At 36.3% G+C, this 22975-nt stretch overlaps 1 protein-coding gene across 7 annotated transcripts in view; it reads left to right on the top strand.

Moving 5' to 3' along the window:
- Positions 1 to 2928: 2928 nt before the first annotated feature.
- The window catches only part of LOC120190767 (aarF domain-containing protein kinase 1), a 34163-nt gene continuing 14116 nt past the window's right edge, over positions 2929 to 22975 (top strand). For 2 of the 7 annotated variants that reach the window (XM_039193819.1, XM_039193820.1), the window contains exons 1-9: positions 2930 to 3315; positions 3406 to 3489; positions 4760 to 4900; positions 4997 to 5067; positions 6003 to 6096; positions 15499 to 15576; positions 16371 to 16437; positions 17498 to 17583; positions 17724 to 17774. In XM_039193819.1, coding sequence (XP_039049750.1) covers positions 3151 to 3315; positions 3406 to 3489; positions 4760 to 4900; positions 4997 to 5067; positions 6003 to 6096; positions 15499 to 15576; positions 16371 to 16437; positions 17498 to 17583; positions 17724 to 17774 — 837 coding nt within the window. In that variant the 5' untranslated portion in view covers positions 2930 to 3150. Of the gene's footprint in view, positions 3316 to 3405; positions 3490 to 4759; positions 4901 to 4996; positions 5068 to 5997; positions 6097 to 15498; positions 15577 to 16370; positions 16438 to 17497; positions 17584 to 17723; positions 17775 to 22975 lie in introns of those variants that run through there. The other 5 variants (XM_039193815.1, XM_039193816.1, XM_039193817.1 and 2 more) reach the window with 4 other exon arrangements.

Below are 22975 nucleotides of genomic sequence, written 5' to 3'. Positions count from 1 at the left end.
AGATGCCAGAGGAGTTGAGAGAGTCTACGGTGATACCAATCTATAAGAATAAAGGAGATCCTCAACGCTGTGGCAACTACAGAGGTATTAAACTACTCAGCCATACCATGAAGCTATGGGAAAGAGTGATAGAAGCTAGGTTGAGACATGTTACTAAGGTTTCGAAAAACCAATTTGGCTTTATGCTAGACAGGTCTACTACGGAGGCGATTCATCTACTTCAATGGCTTATGGAGAAATATAGAGAAAAAAATATAGATCTTCACATGGCGTTCATTGACCTTGAGAAGGCGTATGATAGCGTTCCCCGCAATACGATCTGGAAGACCTTGGAAACGAGACGGATCCCAACTACTTATATCCGGGCGATTCGTGATATATACTTTAGATCTACTACATACGTCAGGACTACAGTTGGCGACACCCAGGCATTCCCGGTGGAAATCGGACTCCACCAGGGGTCGGCTCTTAGGCCCTTATATCTTCACCTTGATTATGGACGACATCTATTGTGCGACACCAGACGGTGTTCCATGGTGTATGCTTTTCGCTGATGACATTGTCCTAGTTGCTGAAACAAAAACTGAGCTGAATAATAGACTGACTACTTGGAAGACTGCTTTAGAAGAAAAATATCTAAGGCTCAATATTGAAAAGACAAAGTATTTATGTTCAAACTTCAGTGGGAAACAAAACGATGAAGATGTAGAAGTTTGCATAGAAGGACATGTTATCCCCTCAAAGGATTGTTTCAAGTACCTAGGGTCTATGATACATAAAAATAGGGGCGTTGATGATGACGTGACACACCGTATAAAAGAGGGTTGGCTAAAGTGGAGGGCTGCTACTAGAGTTTTGTGTGACAATAAGGTGTCTCTAAAACTTAAGGGAAAATTTTATAGAATGGAAATATGACCAACACTGTTGTATGTATCAGAATGTTGGGCAATAAAGAAGGATCACGTAAGGAGGATGGAGGCCATAGAAATGAGAATGCTTCAATGGGCATGTGGTAGGACTCTGTGGGACATGACACCAAACTCTGCTATTAGGACATCCTTAGGGGTGGTGCCTGTATCCGAAAAAATGAGGGAGGGAAGACTACGGTGGTTTGGGCATGTCCTTAGGCGACAATCATCGGATACGGTCAGGAGGGTAGAGTTGATTACAGTTAACGGTGCCAGAAGTAGAGGACGACCAAGGCGGAAGTGGGAAAACTGCTTGAGATCTGATTTGAAGGATTTAGCCCTTACAGTCATAGGTTATAACATCTATGTCCTCTTTTTAATGCATTTGTAGTAATTTCCCTGACTTCTACTTTCTTCACGTTTTTGTCATTGGAATTTATGATGGCTTAGATCTAAGGTAGCGGAGTAGTGTTGCCTTAGTTTAGGTTTTAACACATTTGACTTTACTTATTCTCGTAGCTTGATATCGTTGACTTCTGTGTGTTATTCTCTTCATGTTTCCTCTTTTTAAATTTAGTCGGATCTTACGTTTCTGTCTATATTGTAGAGATTTTTATGCAGGGATTTATTTGCAGGGATTACTTCCCATTACAGACGCGCATAAGAAGACTGCTTATAAAAATAAAAAAAAATGGTCAACTATGTATTTATTTATTTATTTATTTATACATGCATTGCATTTTATCTTTATTTGTAATTTTATAACTGCCGGAGGTCTTCCATAGAAGCTGCTCTCAACCAGACGTTGGAGGCAGTCTATTACCCTACCTCCCCTTACCCCATTACATATGGGAATAGAGTTTTGTTGTTGTTATTGTTGTATATAGGGATGGCAAACGGGCGGGTCGAGTGCGGATACCCCATCCCCCATCCCCATACCCACCTACTATTTTTCAATCCACCACCCGCCCACCACCCATGATGGGTAAAAATTTTCAAATCCACACCCGCCCACGCGGGTACATTTTCAAATCCATCCCCACACCCACTACCCACTAGCGACATACCCATCTAGACCCGCCTGACAACAAACTAATGAGATGTTGGAGTTGGTTCCCAGACAGTTCGTGATGGGGTAGCAGCGCATGCTTCAATTTGTCAGAGGAGTGGCTCTACGAATGTTATGGAGACAGATTATAGGGAGCATGTAGTCGCAAAGCTGGATTGTTGTGTTACTTTCGATATTAATGCTCAAAGTTCGCCTAATATGGGTTTTGAGGGGCTAAAGAACATGGAAACTGCTACTTTTGATGTTAATGCTTATAGCACGACTAATTTGTGTTTGGATGGGTAGGATGGGCAGCATGGGCTAAAGAACATGGAAAGTGACGTGGTTAGTGGGATTATGGGTTTAATCAAAGAGCCGAATATTTCCCTAATTAAATACCAGATTAAAGACTAAATATCCTTAATATTTAGTTAAATTATATGTTATATATTATATAATATTAAAATTTATAAATTAGTCTCTAAAATTACACCTAAATTCATAATGGTCCAAAATTTAATAGATATTTAGCTGGGCGGGCGGATGTGGGGCGGGCGGATACACGGCGGGTAATGTCTCAAACCCATTACCCGCCCACCACCCACGACGGGTACCACTTTATAAATCCACACCCGCCCACTACCCGCTAAAATTATACCCATCCCCGCTCTAATTGGAGCGGATGCGGTGCAGAATCCACGAAACCGTACTCGTTTGCCATCCCTAGTTGTATATAGATAAAGTAACTTTTCAAGTTAAAAAAAAGTTACCATCAATATTAATTTTTTTAATTAAAAACTTCATATAACATTTTAAGTTCAATCTAATTTTTTATTAAATATTTAATATTTTAGATTAAAATCTATAATACCTTAAATTTTACCGGTTAACTGTTGAACCAATCACGCTATATATTAGTCTTAAGCTAAATGCCGCACATGAGAACCTCCGAGAAACCGGGTGTGGTAGGGCGAGGAAAAACCGCCCGCCGCAGCCATCTATACTTGCACCTATGACCCAAACCCCGCACTAATTGCCATAGGCATAGGCATTGGGTGAGCAGTAGACATCCGAGAACCTCCGAGAAACCGGGTGTGGTAGGGCAAGGAAAAACCGCCCGCCGCAGCCATCTATACTTGCACCTATGACCCAAACCCCGCACTAATTGCCATAGGCATTGGGTGAGCAGTAGACATGCAGATGAGCAAACAAATAGTATCTAAGTTTCCGGCTAGAGCCACGGCTGCTTTTTGCCTAATCACCGCTGGAGGCCTCTCGTATCAAGCCAATTTTCTCCCCTACTTCTCCGACTCTTCCGTTTCCCAAGGCTTCTTTCGTTCTTCTCGCGCAATCCGCACCGTCCTATTTCTCTCTCTTTCTCTCAACCTCTCTTACTATTTACTTTTTGAAATTTTCTAATTTTGATGAGTTGATTTGTTATTGAAGCAGATTGTTGTAACCGTTGCCGACTACAAGTATTCTTTACATGGGCTGTCAAAGGACTGCGATGAATACCGTCATCTATTATCTGAGGTTCCCTTTCAAATTCCATTAAATTAAATTGAATTATTATTATCGTTGTCTTTTATAAACTTGAAGTTCTATGCAAATTTACCCTAAACCCATTGGCTCCTTATTAATGAAATCTGATTTTGGTTTTCACAATTTCTTATTGATATATGTATATGCATGTGTGTATATGTTTTGTTACTGTTAGGCTTGAACTTGCGTTTAAGAACAGTGGATTTAGGAAATTAAAACTGTGCTCCTTAATTGATGTCTTCAATCTTCATCTTCAACGGAGTTACCTCCTCTTGGAAGGATCTCTTAAAATGCATTTCCTTTCATGGCTGCATTGGTAACACATCTATATACTATTAGTTGCGGGTTGAGTTTGGTGACACTTCCAACTTAGTTAGAAAAGCACATAAAAACAGTACAATAAAACAAACATATATTTATAAGATTATATTAAAATTTTAGTTTTTTTTAGAAAAATAAAATTATATACATTATTCATTTTTTTAATTAGAAAGGTGCCTTGTTGAAAAGCCACTCTCTGGAACAAAGAGTGGAAAAAGAGTGCACATGTAATGGTCATTCATAAATTAGAATTCTACTTACAGAGCTAGTAACCTACAATGATGAGCTAGTTGGTTCTTGACCTTGTTACGGAGTAGATGTTTATAAGATACCATCTCAAACATATATTTATAAGATCATATTAGTATTTTAGTTTTTTAGCAAAATAAAACTATATGCATTATTCATCTTCTTCTTTTTTTAATTAAAAAGGTGCCTCTTTGAAAAGCTGCTCTCCGATACAAAGAGTGGAAAAAGAGTGTACATGTGGAACTTTGCTGATTCAACAATCTCATTAAAATCTGTGGAACAAAGCCATGAAACATAATGCCTACCCATGTAGCTGATGTAATTAAAAAGCTATTAGAAAAGGTGTTTTTGTTTATCTTAAATTCTAATTCTGATTGTAATTAACTTGTACTTTATAATTAGGTTCTATCTTCTTAGAAGATAAGATAAGCTTTTCTTTGGAGATAAAAGTTAGGAAAAAGATACCTAGTTAAACTTTAACTTTTGTGATTCTCATCCTATTAAAGCAGGCTGGTTTTTATTTTTTCAGCAAGCAATAATTGAACAGAACCTATGTTCTTTCTTCTACCTAATTCTTTGTATGAGATTTTTGTAGGCTCTAAAGGCTGTATAGATAAGCTTCAGCTTTGTTGAACATTCGATCTTACTTTATGCACTCTATGCTTATATATGGTTTTTTGGTGCTAACTAGGTTCATTTACGCTCAGCTAAGAGATTGTTGAAATTATGTGAAATAAATAAAGGTTTTTACGTGAAAGCTGGTCAGTTTGTTTCTTCCCTGCGTCAGGTTCCCAAAGAATACTCTTTGACCCTTTCCTTGTTGCAGGATCAGGTTAGTTCATTTCATCTTTTATCTGTATACAATGTATCCTGAAAGAGACGCATCTTGTGTGTTCTCATTCTAATTTCTATTTCTATGATAATGTAGGTGGTTCCTTGTGATTTTAAGGTCATAAAAGAAGTAATAATCAGCAATCTTGGTCAGGATCTGTCAGACGTGTAAGTTGCATTTCTTAAATCATAGTTTAGACTCATATAACTGTTTATATTTCCTCAAAGTTCCCCATATTCAATTAGCATGATCCTGTCCTGAAATTAATAAATGTGTACTAGGTGCTGGCATGTAATCTAGATGGCACTCTACCTGCCAGTGCTGTAAAGGCATATGCCTAGGCTAGGCACTATGGTGTAGTGCAAATCAAGAAAAGTGCCTTTCCTGGTGAGGGAGCGTAGGTCACATGCCTTTTTGTTAAATATTTTCTTTTTGTTGGGAAGGTATACAAAAAGACCTTTTACTTAGTGCCCCCTCCAATTTCTTTAATTTTTAATGTCTTTCATTAGCTGTTCTTTTAATAGTTAAATTGAACAGCTTTCTTTGTAATGATGAAAAATTAGGTCATATAATGCACAACCTTTTAATTAAAATGGACGTGAAGGAAACATTAAGCCTTTTGGTCCTAATTTCTTGTTAAATATGAAAGCAAATTGTTTTATTTTTTTGGTGAAATGCATACTGAATCACCTTAAGTGTCCTTTCTACCATGTATCTACCAATTGCAAAGATTTTTCAAAGAATTTGCATTATTAAAAGAAAATCTCTTTTTGGAAATCTATAACAATTTAAAATCCCAACCCTTGGAATTGCAAATATGACTATGCTCTTGCCTCCCCTGGCAATGCATGTCCTTTGGGCTAAAGTGAGTTCAAAATGACACATTATTTTGGCCCTTATATTGAGGTTGGACTTCTCCACTTATTGCTACTTTGGTTTTGAGTTGCAATTTTTATGCATTTCATCTTTGAAGTTATGGCTTGGTAAGCTCTTATAATAGTGTACATATTTATTTTGTGGGTATATTTGATAGAAATAGGTTAACTTGTGCGTTAATTACCTAAATTTTCCATTGACTAGAGGATTTGTATGTAAAGTTTAGATTTACTTGGCTTGAGGAGCAACCAATAGCTGCTGCATCCATTGGGCAAGTGCATCATGCAATGTTGAAAAACCATCAAGAAGTAGCAATTAAGGTTAGTTGGCAGAATATTGCTAACTCATTCATTCTTTTCTCTTTGTATTCTACTGTTTAATTGTGGCTAAATGCCTTTTTCTTATACTGGACTGAGCAATTCATATATCCATGGTGGTTCATGTATTTTACTGTGTCATAGTTTTAATTAAAGTATTTTTTATTTTTATAAATTTTGATACGTTAATAATTCATTTAAGAGATTTTAAATTGTGAATTTTTTTGTAGTAGCCATGTTAGTACTTAAAAGCAATAAACACGATATTACGGACACAATACTTAAAAGGTAGTCTAGGAAGAGGAATTTTGTTTAAACGTCACAATACTTATAACGATGCAGATTATGCATGATCTTTAGTCGACAGAAAGCCAATATCTGATTATTGTACGATTATAGTAGGAAATCTTATAACATGGAAAATTAAACAACATAATGTGATTGCAAGATCAAGTGTTGAATCATAATTCAGATCAATGAAGTGGGAGTATGTGAGTTACTCTGGGTGAAGATAATACTAGATGATTTGAGAATTAAGAGAGAAGGGCCCATGAAACTCTACTGTGACAATAAATCAGTTATCAATATTACACATAATCCTTTTTAATATGATTGAACAAGACATTGAAGTTGATAGGCATTTCATTAAGGATAAACTGGATAGTGGACTAATTTGCACTCCATTCGTTTCAACGAAGGACCAGTTAGCATATATACTCACAAAAGGACTATCAAGCAAAACCTCTTAAGAAATTTTAAACAAGCCGGGAATGACAAATATTCACTCACCAGCTTGAGGGGGAGTGTCAGAAACATCCGTGTAGTAGTAATAATCTTATTTTGTTTACAAGTCCATTAGGATAAGAAAGATAAGAATTAGGAGTATTCACAATCTAGATAGAAGTTTATATTTATTAGAAAAGTCCTATTAGAAGTATGATTCATAATCTAGATAGAAGTATTTATTAGAAAAGTCCTATTACAAGTAGGTAACTCAATCTGATTAAACTCTTGTAATCTCCTAATTCAATTATCAGATTTTTTGTTCTTGCATTAACTCTTTATTCTTTCTTTCTCTCTCAATCTATTCTCTAAGATTTCAACAGTTTGACTTGACTTTTATTATTGTATAAGTCTCTTCAAATAAAGTCCTACCAAACATAAATTATATTTTAAGCGTCCTAAACTTCTAATATTAATATTTTATTTATCAAGGGTCCTACTGAACTTATCCAAAGAATAATGAAATATATTTTTATAAGAGATAAGAATTCCACCTTCATAACACACATTCTGTTCCTTTTGCCTACCTCTTTGAGGTTGATGATCCTTGTGAAGTTTTCCATGTGTAAAGCCTTTTTGAGCTCATGTGAGACGTAGTGTTAAACGGTGTTATATCTTTTAAGTATTAGCTTGTGTTTTATATATAAGTTGGCTTTTCCATTATTGCCAATTGGTTTTAGTTTTGATATGTAACAAATAGAATATTGGAGAAACCTACAATGTTCTAGCTACCTAAATTATTGTTGTTAGAGTCATTCCTTAACTTATTACCCTCTAATTCGAGTTCTAAGAAGGTTATTTGCTGGACTCCTCCTCCATCTGATATGTTCAAACTCAATGTTGACGGGGCAGTGACTGGAGATGGGATGCAGGGTGGTATTGGTGGTGTTTTGAGAGACTCCTGCAGCTGCACTTTAGCTAATTTTTCTTCCGCAGTGGGCCCTGGTCCCCCTATACTATCTGAACTGAAAGCGATTAAGAAAGGATTGCTCTTCTTCTTTTCATCCGATTGGGCCAACAAGGGAAGACTTATTTTGGAAAGTGATAACAAATATGCAGTAGATTGGATTTTAAAACGGCATCCTTCCCCTACTATTTTCAGTGAGTTGGTGGAGGAAATAGGAGTTCTTGTTACTACAAAGGGTGTTGTTCTGAGATGGGTTTCTAGGAGTTGCAATATGGAGGCAGATAGGTTAGCTAAACAGGCAATCGGATGAGTGTTGAAGGCTTAGTGTTGTACTTTACGATAGTGTTGGTGTGGGGTTAGGCTGATGGGTGATTTTTTCCCATCGCTATTTGTATTATGGTCATGGTGTATTTTCGAGGGTTAGAGTGTTATGTTTATCCTGTGTTTCTCAGGATCAGGATGTTTTGTGTATCTTATGTAATTCTGGTTTTTCAATAAAATGAGGTGCTCTTTTCCTCCCTCAATCAGTTTACATCAAATGTAAACTATGAGGGAGGTTCCTAATGAGTCCTCCTATTCCTATCAAAAAAAAAAAGAGTCATTCCTTAACAAACAATGGTACTTGTTTGTGATGTTATATCTTTTAGTCTAATTTTTTTTATAGGAATAGTAGGCCTCATTAAAAACCCCCTTCATGATTAACGGAACTTGAAAATAGTTCCTTAATCAGCGAAAAGAGGAAAAGAGTGCCCTAGGATTTCATTAACCTCAAATAATAACAAAGTAATACAAAAATCTCCCTCAAGAGATATAAAACCAGAAAGAAACAACCCTTAACATAACATAATTCAACCAATACCAGCCTTAGCTAGGACATCCGCCTCTATATTTGCTGTCCTACTAACCCATCTAATAAGACCTTCATAAACACTAAGCTTTTGAATAATGTCTTTAACAATTTGAACATAAACAACAGGACAAGAAACAACATCCTTAACCCAACCAATTGCCACCTTACTATCACTCTCAATAATCAATCTATCTTTAAACCTATGGCAAATAGATTCATAAAAATCTAAACCCTTTAGGATAGCCTTCAATTCCATCAAAGTTGGGGGGCCCGGACCAGCAGGCACTTTGAAGGAGCCAAGAATCGAACCAGACATGTCTTTCAGAATACCACCTAAACCACTCCTCTTCCAATCACTCGAAGTAGCCGCATCCACATTAAGTTTAATAAAACCCTTTGGAGGAGGGGACCAAGGAAACTTGGTTGAAATCCGATTAGAATGGGACGAGTAGGAATCCACTAAGGAAGGGTCAGCAATAAGATCATCCTTGGAAATAGAAATCTGAGTTTCCTTAGCTAGAAACCATGAAGCAAGCCTGCACCTTGATAGAAAGAAAATTTCTGCTCGATCAAGCTTCCCTCCTTCGAACATTATAAAATTCCTGGTCTTCCAAATTGTCCATAAAACTGCTCCAGGGATAAATGACCAGATAAGAGAGTTGGTCTTCAAGTCATTCCATGCCAATAGGAATCTTTTAGCATTTGCATGAAAAACAGACTGAAAATTCCAATAGCCCAAGAATTTCGTCCATATTGGCCAAACAACCGAACAGGAAAAAAATAGATGCGATGAAGACTTCTTCTAGATTACAAAAAGAACACAAAGTATCATTTATGCCCTGAACACCTCTCTTAATCAGAGCTGCCTTCACTGCCAACTTTAAGATAACTTGTCAAAGAAAAGTCTCTACTCTTGGAGGCAGCAGACCCCTCCAAACAATAGACTTCCAAAATTTAGCTTCCTCCGAACCGGAAGAACCCGAATAAGATAGATTGACACATGATTTAACAGTGAAAACCCCTTCTCCAGTCCCCTTCCAAAACAGTCCATCAACAGCATCATCAGAAATAGAAAAATCAGAGATAACAACCATCAAATTTGCCCATTGCTCAAATTCCCAGTCATTCAACTCCCTTCTCAACTGAACGCTCCAAAACCAGCCCCCTGAACTGTACTCCCCAAACTAAAATAATCTTCCAGTTTTGTTCACTGCAATAGAGAATAGTCTAGGGAACATAACCATCAAAGGATGATCCATTGCCCAATTGTCTTGCCAAAACCGAATGTTCCTCCCATTACCAATTTTATAGCTATATTTGCATCTGATACTACAGCCCATCGAATCAGCTTTATAATGATTACTCACCATAGATCTCCATAACCAAGAAAATTTAAGAGAAACTTTACTGTCAAACTGCATCAAGGAAGGGTCCATTTTATATTTGATGCAAAGCATTTCCCTCTAAATCCCCTTCCTCTCAATAGCAAACCTCCAAGCCCACTTTTCCAAAAGTGCCCTATTCACCACATTTAAATTAGGAACCCCCTAGCCTCCTTCAATTTTTGGTTTACAAACGTCGGTCCAGCTTACCCAATGGATCTTTTTCCCATCTCCACTACCCCATAAAAAATTTGACATAATAGAATTGAGGGTCTTGTAAACTGAAGTTGGAACCTTGAACATTGACAAAAAGTATATAAGGAGTGAGCATAGGACTGATTTAATTAGAACTAGCCTGCCTGCCAGTGACAGAGAGGAGCCTTTTCAGCCCGCTAACCTCTTATTGAAGCTTTGAACCACTAGATCCCACAGAATGTTGGAGTTTTTGTGTGGACCTAGAGGGAGTCCCAAATATTCTGAGGGAAAAGAACCCATTGAACATCCTATCATAACTGCCCAATCCTTAATTTCCTCTTCCTTTAAGTTCACCCCAAATAATTTACACTTCTTCAAGTTCAGCTGAAGTCCAGAAATAATCTCAAACACTCGAAGCACCCTCTTTACATTCAAGATTTGTTTTTTCGAAGCACCACAGAACATAATAAGGTCGTCAGCAAATTGCAGATGTGTTAAATTAAAATTCCTCTCCTCATTTCTAATGACCAAACCCGAAAAAAGCCCCCCTGAAACAGACTTAAGTATTAATAAATTCAAGAGTTCCCCAACTATATTGAACAACAATGGAGACAAGGAACAACCCTGGTGAAGACCCTTCGCCATTGGAATTTCCTCGGTAGGAACCCCATTCACCAAAACTGAAACAGTTGCTGATATGATACATTTCGAAATCCAACCTATCCATCTAGAACCAAAGCCCATTTTCTTCATTATTCTGAACAAAATAGGCCAGTCAAGAGTATCATATGCCTTCTTGAAATCAGCTTTAAAAACACAACCTTTTAAACCATTCTTCCTCCAAAAGTCAATCCCTTCATTGGCTATAAGGGAACATTCCAGGATTTGCCGACCAGGGATAAAAGCGAATTGACTTGGACTGATCAAATCTGAAATGCAGCTCCTAAGTCTCCTTGACAGACATTTAGAGAGTATCTTGTACAAACCACCAACTAAGCTATAGGTCTAAAATCGTCCAAACCACCAATGTTTGAAATCTTTGGAATAAGAGTGATGAATGTGTGATTTATTCCATGTTCCCAATCATTCCCCAAGTAAAAATTATGAAAGAATTTCATAATATCTTCCTTAAAGACCTGCCAAAACCTCTTGAAAAATCCCAGATTAAAACCATCAGGACCTGGAGCTTTGTTACTACCACAAGACTTCACAACATCCCAAACTTCCTCCTCAGAAAATTCCTGCTCTAAGAACTGATTCTGCTCCAAAGAATTCTGGGAAAATCCAGTTTTAAATCATCAATTTCTAAAGTACGGTTATTATAGATCTTAAAAAAAATACTCTTTTACTATGGCCTTAATTGCAGTTGGATCTTCCACTGGTTTCTCTGAAATTTAGAGCAAGCAGAGCTTTCCTCTTGTTCCTAACTGTAGCACAGGTATGGAAGTATTTAGTATTGCGATCTCCATCTTCAATCCATTTAGATCTCGAGTACTGAAACCAGATCTGCTCCTGAATCTTGTGAAGCTTCCCCAATTCTACTCTATAATTTTTCAACTCTATAATTTTTCAACTCTGTTAATACCTCACTGTCGACAGCACCTTGCTTCTGTTGAATATCAGCCTCTATCAACGAAATTTTCTTCTCTAACTCAGAAATCAAGGCTCCTGGATACTTATCTCTGTTTCCAGACCACTTCTTAATTACATGTTTGGTGTTCCTCAACAGACTAAAAATGCCTGCCTTCTTCTGACTTTCCTTACCACTTTGAATAGAAGAAACAACCAGATCCTCAAAACCCTCCTCATCTATCAAATAATTGAATAATCTAAACGGTTTTTTACCCCAGTCCACTCATTTATTCTCCAGAACTATAGCATTATGATCTGACAATGATCTTGGTAGAAGAGACTGCAAAATGCCCGGAAACAACTCTAGAAAATGACAATCAACCAAAAAACGATCCAATCTTACAAAAGTGGGATTCTCTTGGTTATTACACCAAGTGAACCTACCCCAATTCATAGGAAGATCAATTAAGCCCGTATGAAGAATGAACTCATTAAAGATCTCCATTGAACTCCTACTTTGACCCCTGCCCATTTTCTCATCTTCTTGTAAATAGACATTGAAATCCCCTCCCACACAAACGGGATAATTCTGTCCACTAAGGAAACTGCTTAATTCTTCAAAAACACCAGATTTCTCCTCCTCCACTGTTGGACCGTAAACATTGATGAAACCACAACTGGAGTTATTATTCCGAAATTTACCAAAAGTAGCTATAAATCTCCTGCTAATAAACTGACTCTCCAACTCAAAAACATTGTCATCCCAACAGCACAACAGGCCCCCCGCTGATCCAACTGAAGGAGATCCAAAACTCCTTTTAGCTTATTAATTCCACTTCTCCTAAAAAAAGACCTTCTAAATTTCTCAGTCTTGGTTTCTTGCAGCAAAGAAAAGTAGGATTAAAGCTAGTGACTAAATTCTGAACAACCCTCTTTTTTTCGTTTTTCCCTAATCCCCTAAAATTCCATGAACAAATTACTAACTTTGTCATCTTCATAAAAGGAAATAGGTACAAACAAAACCCTCAATCAACCAAACCTTGATTAACCCAATTCAAGCCTTTCTCTAAAGCTATGATTTACAGGATCCTTTTAGTTCTTCTTTTCCTCCTAATTAACAAACCAGATTTGGACCTTAAGCATTCGCCTTCTGAAAAGTAACCTTCAATCTCCCTCTCTACGCTCCCACCCCCATATCCATTATCAAGGCGAGGAATAAGACTCCCATCAGCAATGTGCTCTGCTGATAAACAAAGCTGATTTTTAGTACTGGAATCCACATCCAGCTTCCTCTGCGTAACTATGGTACCACCTGTTTCAGGCGAGATGTTCAACAAATCCCCATACCAATATCTTCTTTCCCTCGACCTGCTATATACCCTTTTGCAACTGCTCAAACTTCTAGTTTCCAGCACATTACTCTATGTTGTGAACTTTCTTCTAGAGCGATGTAACTGCCTCCCCCTTGAGTTGATTCCTAAATTAGTTGAAACCAGTTCAATCGGCCTTAAGTTTTCTTCTTCGGGCTCTATTTCTGCACTAACTGGCTTCTCTACAATTGGGCTCTTCTCCAATACATTAAACACTTCCCTGTTTTTTTCTGGTAAATGAAGGTTCTCAACTAATTCCCCAAACTTATTAATTGTAAATGCTGGCCCAGAAATGAAACCCGAAAAGTCTTTTGACCCAGACTGCCCAGAGTCTTCAGAATGGGCTTGAGATCCATCAGTCGAATAATTTTGACTTCTAATCCCCAAACCTGCATACTCACCAACTTTTAAATTCCCAACAGTCTGACTTTTTGACAGACCACATTTAATATCTTTCCTATCTAAGGAAAGTCTTGCTAGTTGTCTGTCCTCACTAGCTCCTCCAGAAACACAATACACTCCTTGGTCAATCCAATTGTCCACTGACAGACGATTTTTCCCTGCTGCACAAGTCTCACCTTCCCCATGATCTGACAACAATCTGTCTTCATCATTCTCAGACATAATCTCTTCAAAAAATGCCTCATCGGAATCTTCCACCGGAAAATTACTGAAAAACGAACTTGAATACTCACTAGCTGATCCAATCTTGATACTTACTTTGAATGATCTTCCATACGATCCAAGAGTGATCACCTCTGGAACATCAAAGGGACTTGCCACCTTCAATAAAATTCTTGCCATTGTGAGGTCTTATCTTTTCCTTGTACTATCATGAATACCTACCACATTGCCCCATCTATCAACCAACTTCTCGAAGAAAGATTCATTCCAGCATAACAAAGGAACCCCTTTTATTTTTGCCATGCAGAAGGCCATTGGAACCCCGATTTCATTCAGTAAAGGTTCCACTTGCTCAAACCACTGTTTTAAAACCTCTTCCTTGTTGCTCCATAACTCCAGCATCTCCTCATGAGATTTAAGAACTAAAACACAAGAATTCCAGACATAGCCCAATCTAGCAATTTGAACATCATAGCTTTCTTTTAATAAAGCATTCCAAATGAACTCAACTTGAAAAGAGTATTTGATAATCCCTGTTAACGACCTCTTCACCCAGTTGACACTTTCTGATGGAATATGCATCTCAAATATATTTTTCTTGACATTCCTCCTCTGGATATCCTCAGACAGTAGTTATTTGTTCCCCCTTGTATTCCCATTTGACAACAGTGCGTCCCTATAAGTTCTGTCGTCCCTTCTGCTTCTATTAATATTTTATCTTTCTCTTGATTTTGAAGATTCTGCATTAATCTGACCAGCAGCCTTGTTTGAAGAAGCAAGCACCACCCCTGACCTTGAACGTTCATCCTTAAATCTGGCAGGGCTAACTGAGATCTTCCTTCTATCAATCACAACCCCATTAAACTCATCAACAACCCTCTTCAGATCTTCCTCCCTCTTAAAATGAACAAAAGCAAAGGTGGAAAATCTGTATTTTGGATTTCTAATTTGGTTGGGAATAAAAACTCTCATAACAGGACCATGGACTAAGAATAATTCCCTAAGCGTACGACGAGAAACCCTCCTACTTAGATTGTCGATAAACGCCGACCAACACTCATCGGGAACTGACTTCCCTTTCAAATTCTCTCTCTCTACGTTTTTCTCTTTCTCACTCATCGTTTTTGTTTTCACGATACTTATTTTCATGTTAGGTAGTTTAGTGTTTTAAGCATAACTAGCTCTTACTTATTTGGTATTGGAAAAGGTTATTAAGAAAGTATTGAGGGACCATGTTCTCTCTTAGGTTAGAAGTCAAAGCTCTTATTTATATGGTGCTCTACTATCATACGAAAGCTAAATGCAGATATATATTTTTATGGAAAGCAAGTTTTACTATCATTTTTTGACTACATTTTCCTTGCTAAGATTTAGGGTAAAAATTTGCTTCCTTTGCATTTGGCATATAACCAATACCCTAAACACATTAAAACCTACTTAAAAGTATAACTTTCATGGAAGTTTGTAGAACTAATATGTTGCCACTTTCTTCACTATGCCATTTAGTACTTCAGTTTTGTTCATTTGTCAAAACAAAAGGAAAGAAATCATTGTTTTTCGTTTTATAATAATAATAATGGTGATAATATATCTCTAATTCATTTTGTTATTGCTTATTCCAACTTTTAGTATGACGACTGGTGAATAGTATTTGATTCATTTAAGATTTTTCATATGGTTTAAGTATTGATGACAAATTACCTTTTCTTTTATGGAGAATAGGTGCAATACCCTGGATTAGAGAAGAAAATGAAGTTAGACACAAGAATTATGTATTTCCTTTCAGAATTTGTTGCATGGGTAATCACTGAATTTTTTATTTTTTCTTAATATTTGCCAAAGGTTATCGGGTTTGTTTTTGTCAAGTTCATGATTTCTATGGATTTCGGTTTAGATATTCTATAAATCCTTCTGAATATTTTCAGTTTAGCCATGTCATTCTGTTTCACTTTATTGATGCCCTTAAGACCTTTTTTTCTGGTTCACGTACTTAGTAGGTCTATATACTATGATGAAAAGTGTATTTTACACCCTATACCTTAATTTTGAGTAATTTAATCATGATTGTTGCTTGTTGCTGACAAATTGATGATGTGGAATGCGAAATTTTTTTCTTGACAAGAAATTTTAAATAAAAATTGTTAAGTGATGAAAATTTCCATGTCAACGCAAAGGAAAAAAATTACATTCCATGTCATCAGTTTGTGAACTAAAAGTTACACGTTATTGATATGTATCCTTTTTTTTTGGTTTATCAATTGTCCTTAATTACTCGCAAATATTGAAGTACAAGGAGTAAATTACTCAAAATTGGAATACAAGGATTGAAATACACTTTGACTTGTACAAGAACCTCCTAGGTACTCAAAATCTTATCAATAGCTTTGATTTCAAAATTAATGATGATTGCAATGTGTACCACTTAGGAGTTCTGATGGCGGTTTCTTTTTACTCCACATTTGGTTTCTGCTATGCAAGCTAATATTACTTAGATGTCTTTATTTCCCTCGTTTTTACCTAATGCTTTTCTGTTTAAAATTTTATAAACATATAGTCATGTTGGATTTCTTATTCTGCTCTCTTTGGTCGGTTAGTTTTTTCCTGAATATAGGTTTCGGTGGTTGATCTCAGAATTCACCGAGGCAGTTTCTTTAGAGCTTGGTGAGTTATACAGTTGTCTTTGATAGTCCTGTTATAATTGTTGCCAATCAATGCTTTGATTTTATATTTCATGGGCAATATATGATCATCAATCGATCGAGGCATGCATTCTAAGTTTGGTATTGTTTGGTGTATTTTTTGAGCATGCAAGTGTCCATAAAATTGAAGATTCTCATAATTATATTATTGTGTTTTTCATATTTAAGATTTATACTTCATACGGGTTTGAATATGATCAAAAGGACTAGCAAATAGAGCACACTTTTAAATCACAACACATGCAAAATAGTATATTTTTTAATTTTGCGATTGGAGGTCAGTAAGCAGGTTGATGTAGAAAAAGCATTCTCTTTAATAACACAGGAGGCAATAATCTGAAGGTATCAATCTATTGTTGGAAATCACATTTTCAGCCTCATTCTCAATCAAATTAAAGTATCAATAATATAGAATCTAGAAGCAATTGAAATTGAAATCGAACAAGCTGAAAGTATCTTCTTGTATCTCTAAGTTGAGATTATATGTGGGTATACACAATTAATAAAAAGATATGAAACATAACTAATCTGTACTTGGTTTAAGATATTGTAAGAAATGATTTCTTGAGCAATTCGTTGAATAATCTCAGCAACAGATGGTGAAAATGATGAATCAGTGACTAAGATCTCTTAGGGTGTGCTACTCTGAGATATGTGGAAAGATTAGTTGAAATTCTATTCTGGTTATTGTTTCATAGGGGTTTGTTTTCTTTGAAAGGCATTATTGGTTTATAACATTATTTTGTAATTTAACTGGCTTTAAAATATTGTAAGATAACAAATACCAGGGATATTGTAGAGATGTTTTCATTTTCCAACCTAGTGTTTCAATGCTAAATTTAAACCTCATGGACTTTTATCTAATTTACTCAGATTAATGTTGGAATTGACAGACCAAGATATCTGCCGATATCCTTCTCTCAGTTTTTTCAACTTTAGAAACTCTGGCAATGTAGATGTAATTTTAAGCTGCTTACTTCAATGGATGCAATATTTATTGGGTTTCTCCTATATTTCTACAGATTTTGTTCAAGAGGCAAGAAACTCTGAGACAATTGCCAGAAACTTTAAAAACAACAAATTTGTTAGAGTACCTCATATATTCTGGGTATAACATAGTTGTTCTACTCTCCCTTTTCTAGTTCACCATCTATTGAATAATTTTTGTTTAGTATTCCATGCTTTGAAACTTGGTGTAAACATGGCAAAGTGCTTGGATTTATATAAGATCTGCATTCCACTCTTCAGGATTTTACAACAAAGCAAGTTCTCACAATGCAGTTTTGTCGTGGCCACAAGGTAAGGGCATACAACTAATCAAAATTTTCTTGGAGCTAACTGGAAAAACGATGGAAATCATGAAATATAAGTGTTTGTTAGAATTGTATTTTTTTCTTTTAATCCATCCCTGGTTAATCTACCTTTTTATTACTTTAAAGGATTTACCTGCATATTGTGTGACCAGGTGCATATGCTCGTTAAGACAAACTTGCAGTGAAATTGTTTCTCATGTTGGAAATAGATTATATCTTTATGGAGATGAGACATTTAGTTATAATTAGAGGTTGTCTTTGAAAAACTTAGATTTGTTGGCCAAGGAAAAGATTGCTATATCCAACTTTAGAATGATCAATGAAATAGAAATTACTAGCATCAACCTAGAGTTACTAAGCCTATTAAAGGATTGTATTAAGGTACATAAGCACCATGGTGACTGAGATATCATCATTCTTTACTTGAGTTCAAAACATGTTTCCATTTACATTGTGGTTTGCAGCATGCACAAAGGAACAAGGCAGTTCCTCTACTTTCATTAGTTACGGGGTGCTTGAATCAAAATTCACCTAAAGGCTATATTAGTAACAACCAGAGGTGTTAAGTACACTTAAACCACTTAAACTTGCAGTATGTAAAAGATGTGAGATTCTTGGTCAACATCTTTCAACCTCTACTTGTGGCTTCTTATCTCATGAGATTCTTTACAAAGCTGAAGAAATTGAATCTTCACTTAGGTACTTATACAATGTAGGTTTAAGATATTCAATCATATGGGATGATTAATCTACTTGTACTTGTTATTGGATGATGCATTAAATTTGAGAGTGTTGCTTTGGTTAGTTTGATACAAACTCATTTAAATATGCAAGCACTAATATCTGTAGTATGAATTTGCAAAAGGAATAGGTATAAAAAATGGTTTTAAATGCATTAGAATCTTTATAGGCTTTATCTTCAAAGATCTTTACTTAGTAGGGCTCAAATTGTTAACTTCCTGTCATTGGAACCATGTGTTTTGGAACTTGATTTTGGGTAGGTGGTTCTAGTAGTAGTTTGGATGCAGTACAATACATTAGATAGGCTTGACATTTTGTGCAAATCAGGCTAGCTAGTAAACATATTAAAAGTTGGATCAACTGTCTTTTCTATAGCCTTGTCAGCTGTCATGACACTTTATTGAGAAGATTCTAACTTATAGTCACTACCATGATCTAAACTGCACTTAACCTGTCAGAAAGACTGGCATTAGCATGCTTTCATAAATCTCTTGATTATGAATGTACGATAATTTATTTTGAAGGATCTTTTATCATAAATCTTTAAATCCAATAAATAATTTCTTAAATATTATAGTACGTAGAAGCAAATTGATTGAGGACTCTATGGAGTAGCTTTTTCAAAGAGAACCAAATTTACTATGTTCCTCTTGACCTTCCCAAGATAATAGTGAGAGCAATATAAACGGTTCTACTGTAATTGCGTTGTTCGGAGGGGTTGGAAGAAAAATTATTTGTTTACTTGAATATCTATTTGTGCCTTATCAAAGAGAACCAAATTTTTGCTATATTCTTGACCTCCCAAAATAGGATTCCTACTTGAATAGTGTAGGAATTATAGAGATGATTTGTTACCATTCCTATAGAGATATGATTTGTTACCATTCCTATAGAGAGATGATTTTGTAAATAGATTTCTACAATCCCTTATTTTAAGGGATCATATCCTAGGATTATTATTTTTCCTTTCTTAGAGTTTCCTACTTTAGAGAGATTTTGTATATAAATATGTAATCTGTCATATTGAAAAGAATAAGAAATTACAGAGAATTACTCTGATTTCTACATGGTATCAGCTTAGGTTACGGTTTCTTTCCAACCTAGATGATGTCCACAACTTCTTCTCCTACTCCGGAGATCACTTCAAATCCAGAAAATTTTTCTGGTTCTGCTGTTCAATCAGAAGGTAATCTGGTCATGAAAGAACCAGAAGGTAAACCTCATGCTACAGTTTTTTTCTCCTCCCAGTCGTCCCTTAATTGGATCATCGATTCTGCTGCTACGGATCATATGACTGGTAATAAGGATTTGTTTTGCAATTTTTTTCCAAACTTTGGTAAAGCTGTCAAAATGGCTGATGGTTCTTTGTGCAAAATAGAAGGACATGGCACTGTTATTCTCAATGACCAGATTGTACTTAAAAATGTCCTCTTCGTACCAAATCTGGCTTGCAATCTCGTATCCGTTAGTAAACTTTCCACCGACTTGCACTGCTCTGCAATTTTTAATGATATTGATTGTACTTTGCAGGCACTGAACTCGAAGAAGATGATAGGTAAGGCCAGCTTGCAGAATGGTCTCTACATTCTTCCTACCTCTACTAAAACCGAAATCTCGAAATCTTTCATCGCTTTAGAAAAAGTTGATAATGTTATGTTATGGCATTATCGTTTAGGTCATCCTAGTTTTCACTATCTTGCAAAAGTTTTTCCTGCTCTATTCATTCATAAAAAGCCAAATTCTTTTTCTTGCAAAGTTTGCTCTCTTGCCAAACACACTAAATCAACTTATTCTCCTTCTACATATAAGCCTTCTCATTCTTTTGCTTTGATCCACAATGATATTTGGGGTCCTTCTCGGGTGAAGAATGCTGATAATTGTAAGTGGTTTATCACTTTCATTGATGATCACAGTAGGATAACTTGGACTTATTTGCTAAAAGATAAATCTGAAACTGCAGGTGTTTTTACCCAATTTTTACATGGTTCTCACTCAATTTGGGTCTAAATTCAGCTCTTTAAATCTGATAATGGCAGTGAATTTTTTGCTAAGTCTTTGGGTGCGTTTTTTAGGGAAAAGGGCATAGTTCAAATTAGTTCTTGTGTTGACACCTCACAACAAAACGGTATTGCCGAAAGAAAAAATAGATATCTCCTTGAAGTTACTCGTTCTCTTCTATTTACCACTAATGTTCCAAAATATTTGTGGGGGGAAACCTTATTAACTGTCACATATTTAATCAATCGAATGTCTAGTAAGGTTTTACAATTTCAAACACCTCAATCTATATTTTTGCAATACTTTCCCCCATTTTAAACCTATCTCCTCCATTCTTCCACTTAAAATATTTGGTTATACTGTTTTTATCCAAAACATTGCTCCTAATAAGTCCAAGTTAGATCCTAAATCATTAAAGTGTGTACTGGTTGGGTATTCTTCACTTAAGAAGGGTTATAAATGCTATCATCCTCCTTCAAAACGATTTTTTACCACTATGGATATAACATTTTATGAGTAGGATCCCTATTTCACTCGGGCTAAAATTTAGGGGGAGACATGGAAGGATTTTCAGCCACATCAGGTATCTCCTACTCTTCATTCTCAACCTTCAGAATTGCCACCAATTTTGTCCTTACCTACAGATTTGTCACCTGTAACTACTCCCATTGATCCACCGGTAGTACCTATCACTATTTCACTCATACCCACTTTAAATACCCTTCCTGAAAATACACCTACTCCCATTCAAAATATTCCACAAACAACACCAATCAAACAGCTCCGTTTCTATACAAGGAAAAGAAAACATATTCCTGAGGTTGTTTTGCAATTTGATGCTTGTCGAGAATTGGATTTGGGTCCAACTGCCGAAATAGAAGAAGAAATCAGTAAGTCCACTTCCCCTACTCTAGATGACTTCCCTATTGCTATTAGAAAAGGGGTTAGACAGTGCACCAAGAATCCTATTGAAAAATTTGCTGGTTATAATTCATTGATGCCGTCTTTTCAAGCATTTACAGCAAACTTGGATAAAGAACAGGTTCCCACAAGCATAGTTGAAGCTCTAAAGGATTCAAAATGGAGAAGGGTTGTTGAAGAGGAAATTTGTGCACTGGATAAAAATGCTACTTGAACTGTTACGGACCTTCCTCAAAGAAAAAAGGCTGTTGGCTGTAAATGGATCTTTACTGTAAAGTATAACTCAAATGGTAGCATCCAACGATACAAAGCGAGATTAGTGGCCAGAGGTTTTACACAAACATATGGGATAGATTTCACAGAAACATTTGCACCTGTGGCGAAGCTGAATACTGTTCGAGTACTCCTAAGTTTGGCTGTAAATTGCGATTGGAAATTACACCAACTTGATGTAAAAAACGCTTTTCTTAATGGCAAGCTAGAAGAAGAAGTCTATATGAAGTTGCCACCTGGCTTAAAGTCTGTTGAAGGTAACAAGGTGTGCAAGCTCAACAAGTCTCTATACGGGTTAAAACAATCACCCAGAGCTTGGTTCGAGAGGTTCACTAAAGTCATCCTAAAAAACAACTACAAGCAATCCCTCGCCGATCACACTCTTTTCATCAAGGTAAATTCTACAAATAAGAAAGCTATCCTTATTGTGTACGTGGACGACATAATTCTTACTGGAGATAATGAAGAAGAGATTTGCAATTTGAAGAAGTTGTTAAATAAGGAATTCGAAACCAAGGACTTGGGAAAGCTAAGGTATTTCCTAGGAATGGAGGTGGCAAGGTCAAAAGAAGGACTTGTGATCAACCAAAGAAAATATGTAATTGATTTACTCAAAGAAACTTGTTTTCTTGGTTGTAAGCCGATTGATACACCAATGGAGGCAAGCTTGAAATTTAACAAAGAAGATGGGTCCTTGGTAGACAAAGAGAAATTTCAAAGATTAGTTGGGAAACTAATTTATTTATCCTTGACAAGTCCAGATATAGCATTTCCTGTAAATGTGATAAGTCAACACATGACTAATCCTACTGAAGAGCATATGGCAGCAACAAATAGAATTCTCAAGTACTTGAAGAAAACTCCAGGACACAGTTTAATGTAGGGATGGCAATGGGTCGGGTCGGGTCGGGTTTTTGGGCCACCCGACCCGACCCGAGAAGAAAGGGTTTTTCACCGTGACCCGACCGACCCGACGAATTAAGGTTTCACCGACCCGCCCCGACCCGAATATATGACTTAGAAACCCGACCCGACCCGACCCGAAATAATAATAAAAAAAATTTTATTCAATGAAAACAGTGACTTAATTGAAAAAAAATATATATGGAGGGACATTATTGTAATTATCCCTAAATATATAGGATAAAATTATATATATTTTTCGGGTCGGGTCGGGTCGGATTTTTTCACCCTAAACCCGACCCGACCCGAACCCGAATTTTTTTTAAAAAAATCCGACCCGATCGGGTCAGG

This window comes from Hibiscus syriacus, unplaced genomic scaffold, assembly GCF_006381635.1.
Source record: "Hibiscus syriacus cultivar Baekdansim isolate YM2019G1 unplaced genomic scaffold, ASM638163v2 tig00116962_pilon, whole genome shotgun sequence".
NCBI lineage: Eukaryota > Viridiplantae > Streptophyta > Magnoliopsida > Malvales > Malvaceae > Hibiscus > Hibiscus syriacus.
Note: the sequence above shows the minus strand (reverse complement) of the source record. Positions and strands in the feature narration are given on the sequence as shown.